Source organism: Fundulus heteroclitus, unplaced genomic scaffold, assembly GCF_011125445.2.
Source record: "Fundulus heteroclitus isolate FHET01 unplaced genomic scaffold, MU-UCD_Fhet_4.1 scaffold_331, whole genome shotgun sequence".
NCBI classification, from domain to species: Eukaryota; Metazoa; Chordata; class Actinopteri; order Cyprinodontiformes; family Fundulidae; genus Fundulus; species Fundulus heteroclitus.
Genome location: NW_023396741.1, coordinates 52,973 through 72,823, shown reverse-complemented (window position 1 = coordinate 72,823; position 19,851 = coordinate 52,973). Strand labels below are relative to the sequence as shown.

At 40.2% G+C, this 19,851-nt stretch overlaps 1 protein-coding gene across 1 annotated transcript in view; it reads right to left on the bottom strand.

The window, feature by feature from the left end:
* LOC118556298 (proprotein convertase subtilisin/kexin type 5-like) overlaps positions 1 to 19,851 on the bottom strand; it is a 112,470-nt gene that overhangs the window by 67,516 nt on the left and 25,103 nt on the right. Inside the window, exons 2-5 of the mRNA XM_036130305.1 lie at positions 5,722 to 5,759; positions 4,191 to 4,270; positions 3,399 to 3,487; positions 7 to 106 (exon numbers count right to left, since the gene is read on the bottom strand). Coding sequence (XP_035986198.1) covers positions 7 to 106; positions 3,399 to 3,487; positions 4,191 to 4,270; positions 5,722 to 5,759 — 307 coding nt within the window. The remainder of the gene's footprint in view (positions 1 to 6; positions 107 to 3,398; positions 3,488 to 4,190; positions 4,271 to 5,721; positions 5,760 to 19,851) is intronic.

Below are 19,851 nucleotides of genomic sequence, written 5' to 3'. Positions count from 1 at the left end.
TCCCGCGGGCCCCAACTGCAGACGTAGATGTCGATGAAGTGCATGTTATAAGTCAGAGCCGTGGCCTCCATGGCATCAGTGACATTGCCAGCAAGCAAACGAATACCTGGACAAACCAAGACAGGTTGCACAGATCGGATTTTTTTTGATGTGGAAAAAGCAGCTCAAACATTAAAATGTGCCTTTCAACAACACAATAATGATCACAACATTCACAACCATAACGTTAATAACTGCAGCACTGCATTGAGTGCTTGCACCAACATTATGACCTCAGGACCCAGGGCGACTATCCACTGTTGTAATCTGTCATAAGAGGATGACAAAATACATTTTGAGACTACTGAACAAAATGTTCCTTGTAATGTAATTAAATATTAGTACAAGAGTTAATGTGCAGGTCGCCTTCTAGTGTTTGTAGGAGATTGACATGGAGTACAGAACATTTCTTATGCATGCCTTTTAATCAAACTGTGCTAGCTTCTTTTAGTGATTTATTTTATAACCTACAATAATGTTCCCTGAGAAAATTGTGGCAGGCGCAGCATCCAATTAAAGGCTGAAGACGGAAGCGACTCCTGCAGGCTTCAGACGGACGTAGAAAAAAGTGCAGACGTTAAGTAAAGAATGGTTTTGGATCACAAAGAAACTCAGTGCCTGTTTTCTTTTTATTGTAAGTAACACCACAAACCCAAGTCTGCTTCTGTTCAGCTGGTATGATCTCACACCAAAGCTGTGGATTTTTTTTCCTCGGGTGGTATCGCTGTGTGCTGACTTGTTGACAGGGTCAGAGCAGGCGAGCAGCTGATTACACAAGATGAATTAATTCTTGAGAGGAACCAAGACTGGAGCGAGCTATTGGAGCAGCACCACAGCCCTTCAGCATGATTCCTTTACATACAATAACTCTAATAAGTGTGATCACCGCCGTTATATAGCCAGGTTTCTGTGATAAATAATAATTTTATAACTTTTTCCAATTTCAGTGTAACACTGTATTGCCAAAAGTACTGGGTCACTTTCCTTCACTCATCAATTTGTATGGGATCCTATTCCTTATGCATTTGGCTTAATGTGGTGTTGCCCCACCCTTTACAGCTACAACTGCTATGATTCTGGCCGGCTTATCTGCTGCACCTGTCATCCACGCTCCCGCAGCAGCCCATCAAGCATATTCCATTCACCTGTTTACTGCCTTTATATACAGGGTTCCTACAGCCTCAGATTACCAGATTTTTGAAAGCATTCCTGTGAGTAGATGTCCAGCATTCCTTGTTTCCTAGCGTCGTTCATGAACAAGTTCTTGTTTTTCTGCTAGTCTGGCCCCGCCCCTGTCGGACATTTCATTGGTTTCTTCTGGACAACAACCTGGACTGGACGAGCCTGTTCCAACACTTTATTTAAAAGTCACTGAGATGCTGTTTCTATGTGTACCGAAGGAGCCACGAGACCCGCACCACACTGGTCCCAGGTCTGAGCCTGCAGCTTTCACCCACATTCTGCTATACCGTGCAAAGTTTTTCTACTGTATTTTAACTGATTTACTGTGAGTGAGAGCGATCCAGAACCCGTTATAACACTTTTAAAAAAGCTGTATTGGGAGGGTTTTATGTTATGTTTCCAGTTCATGGCTGCACACTGTCTGACTGAAGTGGTCACGCTGAGATGAAATAATAAGAGACAGAAACTCGCCATGGAAGCTGCCATGATGCTTAAAGCTACAATGAAAGAACTCAAGACATTTCTGTCAAGTGCTAATGATGCTCTCCATGTGAGAACAATCTCCTGTGTTCTTCACATTTATTGCTTATCTTGTAGGATCACCTTGTCTTCCAAAGAAAACATCCGGGACTTGGTAAAATCTCTAAAAAACTTAGAGGAAGAATGTGTTACAGTCTGATAAAACCAAACTTTAACTTCTAGGTCACCGTTCCCAAAGACATGTGTGGTAGAAACAGAACTGTGCATAACCAAACACACACCATACCCACAGTAAAACAACTGCAAAGACCAAATGTTTTCACCAAAGTCTTCGAACCAATTTTACAGACAGAAAACAAAAGAGGGAAAAACTTTGCTGAATGTCAGACAACATGCCCTCATTTTCAACAGCACCAAGAAGTTCAACATGAATCTTTCATGCGGGTCGTACCCCTTCATCTCCTCTGCACCAGACTCTGTTTATGACCCAGCAAGGTAAAATTAAGACTAACCGTGGAAACAGATTCCTGGTCTTGCCTCATGAAGTGTTTTGCTTTTTTTTTTTTGTCCGCGAGTCCTGCAACATGCTTTCTGGGACAAATGATTGAGGCTCACAGATAAAAGACCTAAGCTCAGAGTTTAAATGTCAGAATTCAGCAGAGGGATACATCTAATTTTCTACTTTCACGCTTATGGACTGACTGCATTAATTAGATTTCAGGTGTAAGATATAAGAGGATTTCTCATCACTTAAAAGCATCTTTTCCAAACATTTATTACTAAATTTAAGACCTGTTGTACTATATATCATATAGCTATATATCCAATATATAAAACTATAGATCAAATTTATGTTACTATAAACAGAGATGTTAAAAATTGTTACAATACATGTTACAAACATGTTACAATAACAATGCTACGATGACTACTTTCAGAGACCTACCGTTTAGCCCAAAAGGATTGATATTTTTAATTTTTTTTTAAAAACAGCAATTTTTTTCATTCAAGTGAGAACTTTGTCTATCAGATTCAAGTCAGGAGTGTGGCTGTTATGGAGGAGCAAAAACTGACATAATTAATATCAAAAGAAAAAAAAGATATATATATATATATATATATATATATATATATATATATATATATATATATATATATATATAGTTTTTCCTATTCCTTATACATGTGTTTTCATCAAGAAACGTATATATTGTCTTTTTCATTTTCCTTAGACGTATGTTTTCATCTAAGAAATTTTCACTAAGAAATGTATATAATTTGTTTTGCGTTTCGCTTATATATACATTTATATACATGCATATATATATATATATATATATATATATATACATGCATATATATATATATATATATATATATATATATATATATATATATATATATATAGTTAGCTCCCTCTCTGCTATATATGTATAGCAGAGAGGGAGCGAGAGAGAGAGAGAGAATCTATCCATCCATCTGTCCATCCATCCATCTACACGTGGTTGTGCAACCAAAAACATTTTTGGTGTTTCACTGACTGCCAATGCACACCAGCAATAATAACAGAGCTTCACTGGAGCATAACAAGTGTTTCTGACAAAGATTTCAGCTGCCATGTCGTATTCTTGGCTGGAGCAGTGCACCCACAGTGAACTGCCTCCCATTGTCTCCCAAAGTTGGACTGGTTTCCTCACCTCCTATCCTGGCATTAAATGCGATGCCCACACCACAGTAGGAGTTGTTGGCCTCCATAGCAACTTCTCCTGCACAATGCGTACCGTGACTGGAACAGAGCGGGAAAGAGATGTTAGCCACATACTGAGACTAAATAGGCAGAGATGAGACTTTTCTTCTTTATTGGATGTTCTGATCTGAGCATGCATAATAACTGTGCCAGGACAATTAATTACACACGGTTCACTCTGATTGGTTCAGATCAGAAGAGACACGAGGATACTGGGAATCTCTTCTTAATCAGAGAAAGGCTTTCAGCAGCCCTTAGTTTTAAAATACAAGCAACATTTCATGAGTTGCAGTTTTTGACCAGTTCTCGTTTCAAGAAATAGACACAAATGTTAGTCTCTAGATATGCAAAGCTGGTATAGACATATGGGAATGAACCGCTGTTGTACTTGCAGCAGAAGGTGATTCTAAAGGTGGATCTATTGACTTTGAGGAGGCTGAAAACATTGTTTAATAAGCATCTGTGAAAGCCATTTTAACAGTTTTCTGTCACTTCTCACGTTCACACTTATGCACATAAAATAGATTAAGGTACAGCAAGGCGCTGTAATTAAAACTATTAGTTTAAAACTTCATAGCATCAAACAATATTCTCTTTTCACCAAAGTAAACTGGTTTTGCTATTTGGCTTTCTTATTTAAATCTCAGTGTAGGTACTTCTTACGCAACTGACTTTGAGTCTGTTATAGCTGACTTTGAGTCCAGAATAATAATAAAAAAAACCTAAAGAAAAACAAAACTACCTGTTCTCCTCATCTCTGACAGGCATCGGATCATGAGACAGACCATGCGAGGCACACAGGTCAAAGCTGGCGAGGGCCTCCTGTGAAAGCCAGACAGAAAACAAATGAAGCGCAGTGCGGGACAGAACAGCTCTCAACACGAAACTTCAGAATGACATGACAGGAAATGATGGAATCCCTCAAAAAAAAGCAAAAAAAAAAAAAAAAAACTCTTGATACCAGCACTTGAATTATTCTGTCAACATATTTCTGACGACAATCACTGTCACTGCCGGTGTGGTTTATGTGTGTGCCTCAGGAAAGTGAGCATAGCTGAGGATCTTTCCGCTGCATATAGGCATGAGGAGGAGGACGTCTTGGCAGATCGCTGTACAAGAGCAATTATGTATCTCTCCCTGCAACCAGGCTTATCCATGCCAGACAATCTGCTGTGACAAAGTACAAGTTGGCCTGCATGCTTCCAACTGCCTATACGATTATAAATGACAAGGCGGGAGCAAACAACGCTGCACAAACACATACGCTTCAGGGCTAGCCAGACTAACATCAGCCTAACAGTTTCATCTGTCTCCACGAGACTCTGATTGACCTGATGTCTGGGTCAGGGCGCTGCAACTCTTACAATGCAAAGAGCCCGTTATGCTCCAAATCCAGTACTTTAAAACTTATTTAGAGCCACAAATGTTCCAACAACTTCTGGACAGAAAATAGGTTTAGAGAGGGGGAAGATGTGCGGTCCACAGGCTGGGGGTCGAAGTTAGAATGGCCATGTCAGGGATTGAGACATCCGTACGCGGGCGGTGCGCTCTACATCTTTTTTTTTTTTCAACAAATATTCCAGGCTTGTTGGAATAAAGAAAATTTTCCACCCTCTCTTTAATGCACCAGCAACCCACAGCATGATGCTACCGCCACCATGCTTGGCAGCTGGTACAACCTTCTTAGGTTGTACCAATCGTTGCCTCGTCTGACCGTAAAACTTTCAAATCCAGATGGTTTGGCACTCGGACACAGTTTGAAGCTCCGACAGGACGACGGTGTTACCATATGTAAACTGGTTTTAGAATGGATAAATCTGGCTAAAATTGAGGCTCTGGGCTGGCCACGATTTCAACCTTATTTAAAATTAACACCCTGTGCTTAACATCCAGGTCAGTGCCAGCAGACAGACTTATTTAGACTCATGTCTGATATGATGAAAGATCTTCCACGCAGTCAGAATTATGCCAGGACCTTGCTTGTGGCTACAACAGGAGTGTTTCTCTGTAACTTGCAAATGGACATTTGTTTAAATATTAAGCATTAGTGTATGCACGTATATATCTTGTTCTTTTCAGTCATTTAAGTCTTGTGTTGCATACCCATTTGAAAAAGTAATTAAAATGCAACTCTGAAAGCCCTGGATGAATTAATGACATTCGCGTTGAGAATGAGTGGATGTAAACGTCTGATCAGCACTGAATGCTCGCTATGTTCTCTATGGTTCCCTTCAAAAGCATCCAGACTCTTTTAGACTGAACGGTTTACTCACAAAGTTTTTTCGCAGGTCTTTGTTTGTGTGATCCACACCTGAAAGAGGGAAACAAACATCTGTTAGAAACTACTTTGTTAGACTGGATTCACTTATCATTGCACCTTTGATCAGGTCATAGATTTGTACTTCCTATCTTGACAGAAGCTGCCTCTCTTGCCAGCACATCAGCGAGGTGATGAAATCTCTGATAGAGCTGTAAAAATGGGTGCTGTGTCTTTCTTAAGTAGTTCTCTTAAGTAGAAAAATGCACCTTTTTGTACACTTCAGCTTCTGTTTGTTAGGGGCAGATCAGAGCTCAGGGTTACAATCCAGCGAGCAAAAAAAAATTAAAAATAAGTAAAGAAGTGCTTTTCTCAGTGTCTATGGGGCAACAATGATGTCCACTTAATGTTCTCTAGAATTACAGCAAAGATTAAAGAATAGGGATGACACGATTTGGTTTCAATTGATTCTATCTACTTGTGCAACCACTTCGTCCGTGTGGATGAATCAAGACCCATTTAAAGCTGGAGATAATGTTTATGAGATCCATGCCTAATGTTTCATGTGTTGTTTGTTCAGTAATGCCTAAGTGCACTTGTCATGTTATTGCGTTCTATGAAGCCATGAGAGGAGTGGAGTTTCAAGCCATTCGAGCTTGCTATGTGGTAGACAGGTTATTAAAATTTTGAATTTTGAGTGCCCCGCTAATTGGTGCAATTAATTTGCCAAGGGTGTACGGCATTTTTTTTTCTTCCTTTCTCCAAATAGAGTTTTGTCGAGATTCATGTCATGTTCTGCACATTGACTGTTGGATGAGTGAACGAACAAAGGGCTTCAAATGATCCAAATTCAACCATATTTATGCCATTCTTTTCAATTTCTCATTCTTTCTCCTGGCACCTTTCTCACATCTTTTCATCCTTCTTTCTTTCCACATCAGTTGCCTTTCTCTGGCTTGCCCCCTCCCCTCACCCCCCCTCGCTCCAACCACCTCCATCTCTGCTGCAGCAGGGCTCCTGTGGTCTCAGCGAGAGACAAACGAATGAGGACCCCAGGAGGGCCGCGCCTGCTCTGCTGCACATCACTCACTCTCTGTCTCTCAATCACACACACTCGCTCATGCGCCGACACGCACACACGGCCGACCCGCCTTTGTCCCATCCAGGCACTCCCTCTGGTTGCCATGGTAACTGGAGGAAGGTTTCGCTGTCACGGCCTGATTGCGTGGAGTTCAGGCAGGATGGAGCCCAGGGTGGGTGCAGCCTCACTGGAGCCTGCCACGCTGGGCCATGCTGAGCCATGACACGCCAGACTAGTCAGTTACTTTGTAGACATGAGTGCTGACAATTTTGTTGTCCTCATCTACATCTTCCTGTGGAAAATTTTTGCCTTAATGTTTCAGGGTGTCTGAAGTTTTTTTTTTTTTTTTTAATCCTTTATGTTTTCATCGTAAATTCCATTTATTGTAATTTCTTATCACCAGAAATTAGCTTAAGATAAAAAGGTAGCTTTGTCAAAAGACCTAACTGAGGTCTTCATTCCCCAACAACTCTTTTACAATTGTCACACATTACAACAACAAACCTACATGTGTGTATTTTGTTAAGAATTTGCGTTTGGGGCCACTCTGACACAACTGTGCTTTGAACCAAGGATAGCCAACCAGTCCAGGGTCACAGGACACAGGAAAATCCAGCAGCATTGCAGAGTCGCACAACAAATCTCCACACATTCTTAATAAGTCAAAGGACTTATAACGTAAACCTAAACAGTTTGAAACATTTTCATATCAGATTTACTCTTGCCTTAACTGATTACTTAAAATAAAAATAGCCAAACCACCAAATGTCCTCAGGATCATATAGGACAGAGTTCCCTATCTCAACTTCAAGCCGCACCGCACCAGATTAATTACAAACCTTTATATATTGGTCGATTGAGTGATAGAGATAGATAGATATAGATAGATAGATATAGATGGATAAATATAGATATAAAAACTTGAACTCACATTCAGATGTGATAGAAAAAAGCTGCACTTCAGCCTTACTTTGACCTTAAAGCTATAGTTGGTAATCCTGTTCAGAAGCACTTTTTGTTATACTTGGGATAATGTACTTTCCATCTGGACAGTAGTCAAAACATTATGTATTCAAAAAAAAAAAAGAAGGTTAAAAAATGTTATCCTGTAGAAAGCCTGTAATAATTGTGACCAATCCCTGCCATCCGGTCCAAATGGCAGGGATTGGTCAGAGTTTTGGTGCTGCCCTCACACCCCTCTGTCCCTTGCGTTCCGGGGCTATCAACTTATTTATTAGTTGTCCCACATGCCAATCATTCTGACATGCTCACGTAAGGCCAGTGTCAGTGCGCTTTCCTTATGAGTCTCCGCTTGCTGGCTGTGCATGTGCACTTCTAGTGTTTACGTATCCGGTTAGCATCGGTGTTAGCCATTCACTGTAGCTCTGCTGCTCTCACACTCGAAAACAGGTGTGTAAGCAACATAAGGTACATGTGGACCCGCAAAGAGAAACAAGCATTTCTAAGTCTCATTCATGAAAAAAACGTGTACATTCAATAAAGCCCCGTTCCATGACTGATCTGTGGTCCTTTGCGACATTTTAAATGTTTGCTCAAAGTTCACATACGAATTTGATGGAAACAGCTACTGTATACTTTGAACATGGCTGAGAGTCGGAGGAAGCAAACCACGCACAAGTTTATAAGAAGAAGAGGAAGGCCTCAGTAGAAAGAAATAAGACCAGAGTGGATTTGGGAGATTTTTCATGTGATCCCCCTGAAGAGTTGAAGAACAGGAAAAACGGTCTTGCGCATGGGCAGTTATACAAAAAGAGAAAACTTCCGGAAAAAACTTCTGGAAAAACTTCTGGAAAAACATCGCCGACTCTACTCTCCTCTCCCAGTTGTACATTTGTCATTTGAATTTAATATTTGAAATGCTGTCAGTGACACTTCTACTTCCAGTGCAGAGTAAATACATGACATTTATTTGCAGTACCTTGAATGTATAATTTTGCTGTGTTTTATGATGCAGACAGAGTATCTTACATAAAAAAAATAAGGTTGGGGTTTATCTCTGCACATTTCTATATGTTCAAAAGAAAATACAGGATAGACAACAGATATATTGTGACTATATTTGGTTTAATAGGTACATATTTACCATTTGTCTCTGTTGCTGTTAGTTCAAATAGAAAAAAGTCCCAATTCAACAGTCATCTGATCCTGTGATGCTTTAAACATTAACAAACAGCATCTAGGGTTATAAATTTTTTATAAATGTAGCAAGAAATGCAGCTTTTCTCTTTAGACAGACGAAACGCACCCTGACGCTCATGTCCATCAAAAAATAGGAGCATGAATATTGCGTAGTACCAATGACGTCAGACCAGGGAATGTCTGTTTGTAGGTGTCCCTACCAAAGTTCAAATCAAACCTATGCCCTTGCATCTTTGTTTCACAATCAGACCATGATGGGACCACAGATATTTTTAGTTGTTAAAAAAAAGCAGAGCGCAACTATTCTTTCTATTTGGATCTATTTCTATTCGAACATTTTACATCTGCTGCTATATTCTTTTTGCACATGTGACATCTGTGTCCGAAGTGCTTCAACTGTTCTAATGAATTGTTTCTAAACATGAGCTCAGTAGACGCAGTCGTGGATTCAGAATGCCTATCTGAAAAGTAAAATTTGAACTGTATGTTATGTATATATATATATATATATATATATATATATATATATTGTTTTACCTTTTCCTTATACATGTGTTTTCATCAAGAAATGTATATAATTTGTTTTGCCTTTCCCTTATACAAGCCTTTGCTCTTTTTACATCAGCCTAACCAATCAATAGGGTTGGTTATGATATATATATATATATATATATATATATATATATATATATATATATATATATATATATATATATATATATATATATATATATACATGTAGCTTGTTTGACGAGCTTTAGCTAAAAAAATGAGTCAACCCTAAGAATCTTACATCTGGACTAAAAATGGAAAGCCTGTTGTTCATGGCAGGAATCACAGTCAACACTGGGGGCTGAGCACCCCAAAAGGTCAGATCGTAGAATCGCCCCTGGTGCAGATATTGTACATATTGTTTTTTATGGTGTTACAACCCCCTGTGGTCTGGTTGAGCACTTAATAATAATAATAATACATTTTATTTAAAAAGGTGCCTTTCTGGACACTCAAAGTCACCGTACAAAAGGATAGAAACACAATGTTAGCAACAAAGTCAAAACACAGGGTGGGACAGGGAAATTGATATTAAAGAGAATAGGCATTCTTAAACAAATGAGTTTTGAGTTGTGATTTACCTTTCTTGCAACACAAATTACTAAATAGGGGCACCTGTAGACCTGATAAGGCCCTTGCCCTCAGCTTTTTTAAACCCCAGGTATCAACTAATCTCTCTTTACTCTTTTCCCCAGCTGGGCTTATGTACTTTTCTAAAATGAAAGTGTCATGCTTCAAAGCAGTTCTCTATGTATTTTCTATTACAGTCCACATCTTAACATGTCCTTACACACAGTCTGAATATACTGGTCTATACCAGGATCTTCAACATGTTATCTAACAAAACAGAAAATCCTGAATTGTAAAAACTGAAATATAGCCTAGTTCAACTGTATACTTACAAACTGCCAATAAACAAAATGATCAAAAAACAACATTTATTCAGACACTATTGAGAGTTGAGGTTATCCTGTCTGCTTTGAGTGCTTAGTGCAAACATGACTTCATGTAAACTGAGATAGTCTTGCACTTTGAATTTTCTTGTTACTGAAATCTGCTATTAAAATAAACTTGCCTTGAAAATAAGAAGACAGCACTAAATTAGTTTTGTCAGAATTCAGAAGGGAATCAGTTTGGCTGGACTTGTTCACATAAGTAAGAGGTAATGTAGAGGTAGAAAGCACTTTTTCTACTCAGGACTAAGTACCTTTATATTAAATTAAACCCTTATGAAATTTAATATCATAATCTCACCATATGTACAGCATCTATAATTGCTGAACCTTTTTTCTATTCATTTTATGGCAGATCTAAAAGCAGTTGTTGCTGATATGATCAGTTCAATTTTAAATTGGATTAAATTGTAACTGGACATTGTCATGATTTGTCTACGTGAACCCGGACAGAGCACACACACAGAGTTTGTTCTATTGCAGTTTATTGAAAGTAATGAGCAGGATGATGACCAGAGTTAGTAACCGGACTGGAGATGATGGGTGCAGGAGCAGGCTGACTGGAAGAGACTGGAGAGATGCAGGGCTACTGTCAGACCAGAGGTGCAGAGCAAGACAGTTCTTGGGGTGTTGGACTGCTGGAGCACAGGGTAGCAGGCAATCCAGTGACAGAGCAGAGAGCAAACCTGGAGCACAGGGGTAGCAGGGACAGTTCTTGAGATCCAGGAGCTGTAGTAAATCCAGCAGCTAGCAGAGGCTTACTTAAAGCACAGAGATGGCAATAAATCCAGCAGCTAGCAGAGGCTTTGCTTGAGGCACAGAGGAGGCAGAAAATCCAGCAACAAAACAGGGAACAAACCAGGCTGACAGACGTGGAGTGATGGGAGACTGAAGAGAACTGAAGACGAACCGGCGGGGAAGAGAAGACTGAGGGAGGCTTTTGTAGGGAGGCTGGCAGGTGGAGTGAATTCAGACTAAATAGTGCCTAACAGGTGTGACTGATTGCTGAGGAGTGGAGGGTGAGCTGAGTAAGAGGAGGAGGAACTGAAAAATGACAGGGGAAAAAAAGCCAGACCAAAACTAAACCATGACAGACATGAATTAGACCTTTAATGTATTATAAAGTGTCTTGAGATGACATTTGTTGTGAATGGGCTGTATACAAATAAACTGGACTGAAATTGTAGAAAAGAATGGTCTTTCTCCAAAGAAACCTGCAGGAATGAGCCAACTTAGTTGTGAAATACCAGGGAAAAGAGACATCACTTGTCTTAACTCGTGTTAATTTATGTGCATTCTACCACCACACGTGATAAAAAAAAATAAAAATAAGAAAAGAATCCCGTGCATCTATGTTTAAAACATGACTGTTTTGGAAGTGCTTTGGGGAATTTCGCTGAGCTGGAAAGGAGTCAGTGGAGTTCTTGAAGGAGAAAAAGGAAGAAAGAAAAGAAGAAGAAAGTAGAAAGTGCACTTTAACATTAATCCATTGTGTTAATGCTTACAATAGGCATATATAGTTGTGGATGTATCACATTGACATTTATTCACAAAAAGTCTAAATCAGATTATTGACAGTGGTACAATAACCTTAGAATTTATTCTGTTTGGGTTAAACTCTGATAGCTCAGGTTGGTACGTTTCAACACCAATTTTGAAAAATATGCCAGAGAAAAAATGCTTCAAAATCAGAACTCAGTAAGAGAATCTGTACAGACATTGATTTCTGACCATTTTTTTGTAAATATTTCCCTGCCTTTATTTTCAAAATATTGTTTTACTGTATAAACTTTGGAACTATTCCATAAACTCCTTAGACCTAAACTAACACTTCAGCTTGTATGTTTTAAATCATGAACTAAGGCTTTCAAAAAATCCTTTGAAAAATTGATCCGTACGTGTTAGAGCATTTTATTATGTTTCTCTGTTACCTTCCTATTGACTTTGTTTCAGTGTCTCTCTGAAAGGAGTGACTTATCACCTCATCATCGACTGCCGAGTGCCAGTGGAAATCCAGCATTCTTTCCCCACTCTCATCTGTCTTCCTGTTTTTGACATTTATACCCTTGGATTACTCCTTCCTTGCCTTAGCCATGACGAATCTCTACTAATCATGTGATGTCTGGACACCCACCGTCGTTCTGCTCTTCAGCTACCAATTATAACCTGAATCGCTGCTAAGTACACCTCCATCTGCCTCCTTGTGAATGAACATTGCTTGTGTATTTAAAACTGTCTGGATTTTGAATTTTGATTTAGGTGTTGCTCTGCATCTGCGGCGCTTCCATCGTAATGGCACGCAGCCCGAAGAGGACCGCTGAAAGGAGCCTTTAGCCTTTACACTCCCACTCTATGGGTTCAGGCTGTTTCCCTGAGCTTCCTCGCCCACTTTGAAGTCACCATAGCTGCTTCTTCCCCGCCTGCTTCTCTGCACTGCAGGTTAGAGAAGCTGATTATTTAACACAACAGTGTTGAAGTCACCGAACAGTCCTTTCCCCCCTCACAACTTTGAGTGATGATCCGTATCCAGAACCTTAAACCTGCTCACAGATCAATAAACATATTTTTTTGCAAAGCTTGCCCCTGTATTGTGGCTTGCTTCTAGTGTGTATATCATTTTAAGTGGTCTGCAGTTTGATGCCACTTTCAGTCTTAAATGTTGCACTGCAATGACTCTAAACAACTTTTTTAAAAACATATTTGCATTAGGTGGTTATTTACACTGAAGTCTACACATGTTGACCAAAATGATCCTCTGTGTGTTTGCAATAATTTTCCATATGAGAAACAACTTCATAAAAAAAATCTGAATTGTCCCCAAATATGTAGTTATCATTTAAACAACGGTGGGTTACAATGAACTTAATTTTCATACCTTCAATAATTTCAGCATGATATGTAAAACTCTTGTGTCCCAAGTCCTATCAAATCTCAAGTCAGTAAAGACTGAACTAAACATTTATTTGGAATCAAACAAGATCATTTATCTACTTTGTAGTGACTAAGGTAATACCTGTTTATCGCTTCCTTGATATTGTTCACTCCTCCACTATTAATTGCACTAAATGGGTTTTGGAGGTCTTTCTTCTCCTCGCTCTGAGCTGGAGAATTTTTAATAATATTGGGCAACTTCTTTTCTAAAGTCAAAACTTTGTTCTCATGTCGGAATCATAAAGATGTTCACATTTAAAGCATACATTACAACATAATTACTGAGGCAAAGTATAGATGGTAAAATTAATTTTGTCTTCATTATTATGAAGCTACAGTTAACATAAACAGACTGGTATAATGAGGTATAATCCACAAACATCACTAGCTGATAATCAAGCGCATCCTTTCACAGTACATGATGGACAGCAGCTGCAGCCTGTAGCTTACACACTGGCTTCCTTTTACTCTTCATTACATGTGAAAAAACTCAGATCAGGAGACCAAGTCAAGCCTCAAGTTGTTAGGGCATAAGTCTACTTTAAATCTGAAGTCCTTTATTTTTTTCATCTCGATATCTCTGGGTGCTAACAATAAAATGCACTTAATGAATTGATCAAGAAGCAAATAATAAAAAAAGCATGGGGCAAAATCCCTCCACAGAGTAAACCAATACTTCAAAGAACAACTAGCACAGGTGGTTTTCCAAGCTAATAATAGTGTACTTGCAGTTTTTCCCATAAGACGTTATTTTTCAACCTTCACGTTCTGTTCTTTAACAGCGATTCAAATAAACCAGCCTGGTTGTAAATCAGGTTAAAGTTGTGAGCATCTTTTTGGTAACTAAAATATTTTTCCATAATTTTTCTCTTTCCATATACATCGCAACATCTTTCCTAAACTGTGTCTACAGAGGATGCAATTGTGTGAATACGTAGACATGCATGAATTCATATGAACATGCTTCTGTGGAATAGGTGGTGTACTTGAACCAGGATGAACCAGACCATACCTATGTTGCGTCTTGCACCTCATCACTGGTAATCCGTTGGGCTCATAACTTCCATTATTCCTGTCCTGGGGTTAATTAGACTGTAAGACCACGCCGGCATTATTTTTGGCCATCCCTTAACATGTATATTCAAGAATATGTCTCTGCTTGTACCATTTATGCCTGAAATAAAAAGTTCTCATTCACATCCCTCGGGTTTCCTCTAACCACTCTCATCTCCAGGATATCCCTGGTTACCCATAGCCATTGCTTTTTTTACTGCTATAAGTACAAGTCATCTTCACCACCATTGATAACTTCTCCAAAGCCTGTCAGGTCATCATCCTCTCCATATTCCCATTTGCTGAAGCTGCTAATTACTCATTCATCATTTGTTTATCATTTGTATCCCACCCACATCCTTTCCCATTCAACACTTCATATGAGGAATGAGACAAAAAGATCAAGGTGATGCAGGCTGCAGGTGCGGATGGCATTAGCTCCAGGCTCCTTAGGTGCCGCAGTTACACTTTATGACATTGAACACGTTGCCATTGACACATTGACATGGAACACATGTTCAGCCTAAGACTGAAGCAGGGGAAACTGCAAAAGCTGTGTAAGATGCTGAAGATATGCCAAAGACCACACATCCAAAGGACCGTAGCAGCTACAGGATGGTAGCACTGACCTCACATCTGATGAAGACCCTCCAGAGGTCTGGTGGGGTCTTCATGGGATTTGATGAATTTCGCCTACCAGCCTGGAATCAGGATAGATAATGCCATAATTTTCTTTCTGCACCGAGATCTGATCCACCAGGAGTGGGGTAGAATAGAATAATAGAATATAATAAAAACTTTATAGATCCCCCGAAGGGGAAATTCATAGTCACAGTGGCAACAGATACAACACGACAGACTAAAACGGTAACAGTATCGTTGTTCCTGTGCAATAACAGCAATAACAGCTAACAATAACAACTAGGAACAAAGCCTGTGTTATTAGTGCAACATCTATGCTAGGACCTGTGTGTGTGCCTGATTTCTTCCATTTAGGCCCTGTTGGATAGCCTGATGGGTCAGGAGTGGATCGACGACCTCATTGGGCACACATGGTATTTGACGACACAACACTATGTCCTGACAGGCTGCATCCAAGATGCTCAAAGCAGTAGCAATATGAAGTTTCTGCAGGGAGCTGTGCTTGCACTGTCCCTGTTCTCTCTTTTAATCTGTGTTGTCACAGATCCTTCCTCACAGCAGCTGTTAAAGCAGAGACATACACCAAACCATCTGATCTGTCCAACCTGGCTTACAGATGGGCACCAATTTCTTTTCTTTCCTGACCTACTGACAGCATAGAGGGTCTCTCTCAGTACATTCAGAGTATTCAGAGTACTCAAGATCGAGTATTCACATGAGAGTATGTGCCGCAAAATCCGGAAATTCTGCCAGCATACGCAAGCCGGGAAGTAAACTTAAAGCTGTGGTTGCAGCTTGAACAAGCTCAAAGAAGATCACTGTTTCACGCACTGTTTCTGAGTTCCTACCATTGGTAAGCATCCTAACCATTTCTAAAAATGTTTTATTGATTAATTATTGAGCTGCGTGTTTCAAGGCGAACCTATATGGGGACAAAGTTGGCCAGAGATTGCATAGTTTACCTTAATGTTCAGACCACGGGTCTACCTTGGTCAGAACTATGTAAACACGGTTGTGTAGAACCACATGCAAATCTTCGGGGCCCCATTCACTTCAACTAGATGTAATTGCTAAGACCTCATATGATCCAAAGAAATACCTTTACCCAAAAAAAAAAAACTTGGTAAACAGACTCTCGCCACATGGATGTAGCCTCGTCGTGAAGCTCAGCAGAACTACATTCATCTGCCGAGTCAGGTTAGAAATTTTGGATGACAGTGGCAAAAACACATAGACAGAGTTACACTCTAGATTATATGAATTACAAGATAATTTAAAGTTAAGTTCTAAAGTCAAAGATAATGAACTTATCAGAAAGAGAAAAAAGAAAAAAAATGAAAATATTCATAATATGACATATTCAGATACAAATGCAATATTCAAGTTAAATAGAGGAAAGACAGTAACCAATTTACAAAATGTGAGAAAAACTGCAATATGCATGATTGTACAAGCAAACACCTCAGAATAACTGAAGTATGTGCAAACGGACATTAGCATCAGTGTAAATGATTCTTGATCAGATCAAGAACTGGTGCAACCATTAGCATATTTGTAAACACTTATTGAGTCTATGTAATCACCAGAGATTATAGATGGAAGGACTGGCGTACGCATTCCGTTGAGTATGCAGCAGTCTGTCACTAAAAGAGCTCTTTAGCTCTGCAACAGCTCCTTGCATGGACTGGGAGACATTGTCCATCAGTGATGTGATTTTCCTTACAGTCCTTTAGTCTCTCACCACCTGCACTGGTTCCTGGGGTGCATCCCAGGACAGAGCTGGCCCTCCTAAGGAGTTCTCAGTTGTTATGTCATGTCTCTCTATTCCAACAAACAATATATTTAAGCCTACCTGGTGCACTTTCCGCTTAGCTCTACCACCTCTTCCAGCTGCAGTCATCAACAACATGGACTATCCAGCCTTACATCTGGTCTGCCACAGTTTGGGATCCTCATCCTGCTACTTCTCCAACTGGGGTTGGGTCTACTTCAATACACTCCAATACAAGGCTGATTCATTTTGATGTATCTCTTCTGTCAGGCCAGAGATATACTCATTGTGGATCTCGCCAGAATTTCCACTTCAACAACTCAAACACTGTTAAATCGATCTGGTCCAACACTAGTTGTCCTTGATGAAAATCGTATCGGACTATTGATAGCAGCATGCTAGCCAGCCTAGCCAGGTCAGCTAAGCTTTTGATACAATTTCTCACTACATTCTTTTCCACAGATTATCTTCAACTGGCATCATTTAATCTCCTTGACTGGTTTTACTCTTACCTTTCTGGTCACACTCAGTTCCTTCAACCAAAGTCCTTTAGTTCCCATCCATTTCCTTTCATATCCGACGTGCCCCAAGGCATTGTCCTTGGACCCCTACCTTTTCTCATTTACCTTCTTCCTTTTGGAAATATCATCCAGAAACTGAACAATCATTTCATTGTTCAACTCTAACTTCCTAAAACTAAATAGTGACAAAACTGAGATCCTACTTGTAGGAAACAAATTTGTACTATTTAAAATTGACAGTTTCTCTCTGTCAGTTAATGGCTCCACAGTTTCCCCATCACCTCAGGTTAAGATTCTAGGTGTCGTCCTCAACAGCACTCTGTTCTTCACATTTTTTACATCAATAACATCATCCAGTCTGCTTATTTTCATTTATTGCATATTAGTCATTCCTCCCCTTTCCTACACTGCAATGCTCCTCTCTTTGGTCTTCCTCAGAAATCACTCCATAAGTTTCAAGTGGTTTAGAATTCAGTTGCTCGCAGTTTTACCAAAAAATCCCTTCATTTCAATATATTATCACAGTCCTACAGTAGCTCCACTGGCACCCCATTGGATTCATACTGGAAAATCAAAATTCCTCTGTACACTTTCAATCCCGTTTGCACCCTCCCCCATCCTACCTTTCTTATCTCATTTATATGACTACTCCCTTCCGCACTCTTGGATCTCCCTCTTCCATTCACTTTATTGTTCCTCCATCCAGCCTCAGCACCATGGGGAGCAGAGCCTTTTCCTGCTACCAGATTTTGGAACTCTCTCCCTCCAGACATCCACAACACTCACACTTTTCCCACTTCAAGTCAAAATTCAAAACCCATCTGTTCAAGAATGCCTACTCATTGTCTCTTCTGAAGGTAGAGTCTGCTTTGACCCGTCTTGTAAAGAGTAACAGTGCTGTGACTCCAGTCCAGTTTATTGTTAAGGTTAACAGCCAGGTACTTATAAGAGTCCATTATTTCAACATCTGTTCCATGGATGTCAACCAGTATCAATGATGTGGGTGTGCACATGCAAAGGTCCACCACAAGCTTCTTTGTTTTCTCTGCATTTAACCTGAGATGGTTTTGCAGGCAGCAGTCAACAAAGCTCTGCATCCACTGTCTGTACTCTGATATGTCTTCATATGTGATGAGACTGACTATGGCAGTCATCATAGAACTTCCAAAGGTGGCAACCTGGGGAGCTGATGGAGAAGCCTAAAGTGTAGAGAATGAACATAAACAGTGCCAGGACAATTCCCTGCGGTGGTCCCATACTGCAGACAAAGCCCCATGTCCTCACATTTGCGGGCAAGCAGTGAGGTAATCTAGTATCTATTAGGACAGGTGATGGTCCACTCCTGATGGCTAAAGCTTGTCCTTCAGAGATCGTGTTGTATGGTGTTGAAAGCACTGGAAAAATCAAAGCACATGACCCTCATGCTACTTTCTCCAGGTTGGCCATAACTCAGTGTGTCAAGCAAATCATGACATGATCCACCCCGATGCCAGGTTGATGGCCACACTGCAGTGGATCCAATGTACACCTCATCAGGGGCAGAAATGGTTGAGGATCAGCCTCTTGAGGGTCTTCATGAGATGTGATGGCAGTGCTACCAGCCTGTAGCTGTTGAGGTCCTTGGGGTGTGCAGTCTTAGGAACTGGTTCCCAGACTGATGTTAAATATGTGTCCCCTAATGCCAGAGATGATCTGCCCAATACCCCACGAGCTTCACTTTGCACTTTCACAGTATGTTCCTCATCTGGAGTGTTAAGAAACACAGGGTGGGGGAAGGGGGTTGATCCATGGAGTCATCTGAAGCATGCATGGTTGGTGTGTGTATGTGTCCTTGGTTGGCGTGTGTATGGAGCATAAAGAGGAGCAGACTCCATGAGGCAGATGCCAGATTTCTTGCTTGCATGCATGGTAATCAAGCCTACCTTCATTGTGGCATTCTCTCCCTGACGATCTGGCATTTACCTTTGCTGTTTTTCATTGCAGGAACCAGTTCCCTCGTTCCTTGTTCCTTGTGATCATTGGAGAAACTCTCTCAAGTAAATCTCCTCATTGCTCTTCTAGTTGCCCTCCTGCTACAAACTGCTGTATTCCTCATCCCCATCAATCACTTACCTACATAGCCACCCTACAACCTTCCGCCATTCAATGATCACCTTCTCTAGAAAAACAACAACAAATGAAGCAATAATCCAGTCGCCATTCACCACCTGTCAACCTCAGAATTTGTGGGCAAGGTCACCTTCCTTGTAACTACACCCCACCTTCAACAGTAAGAACCTCTCTCCGTCCATTACACACAATTAGTCATCATTTCCAGACTCAGACGTCAACCACTTGCCTCTCCTCCTCAATGTTGATCTGGACCTCTCATCATAAACCTGGAAGAACCCTCCCACTGCACAATACTAGCAACAAACCTTTTAAACTTTTTTGCATGTTCGTGATTGTTGAGTCTAACACTTAACAGACATGACAGAGTGTG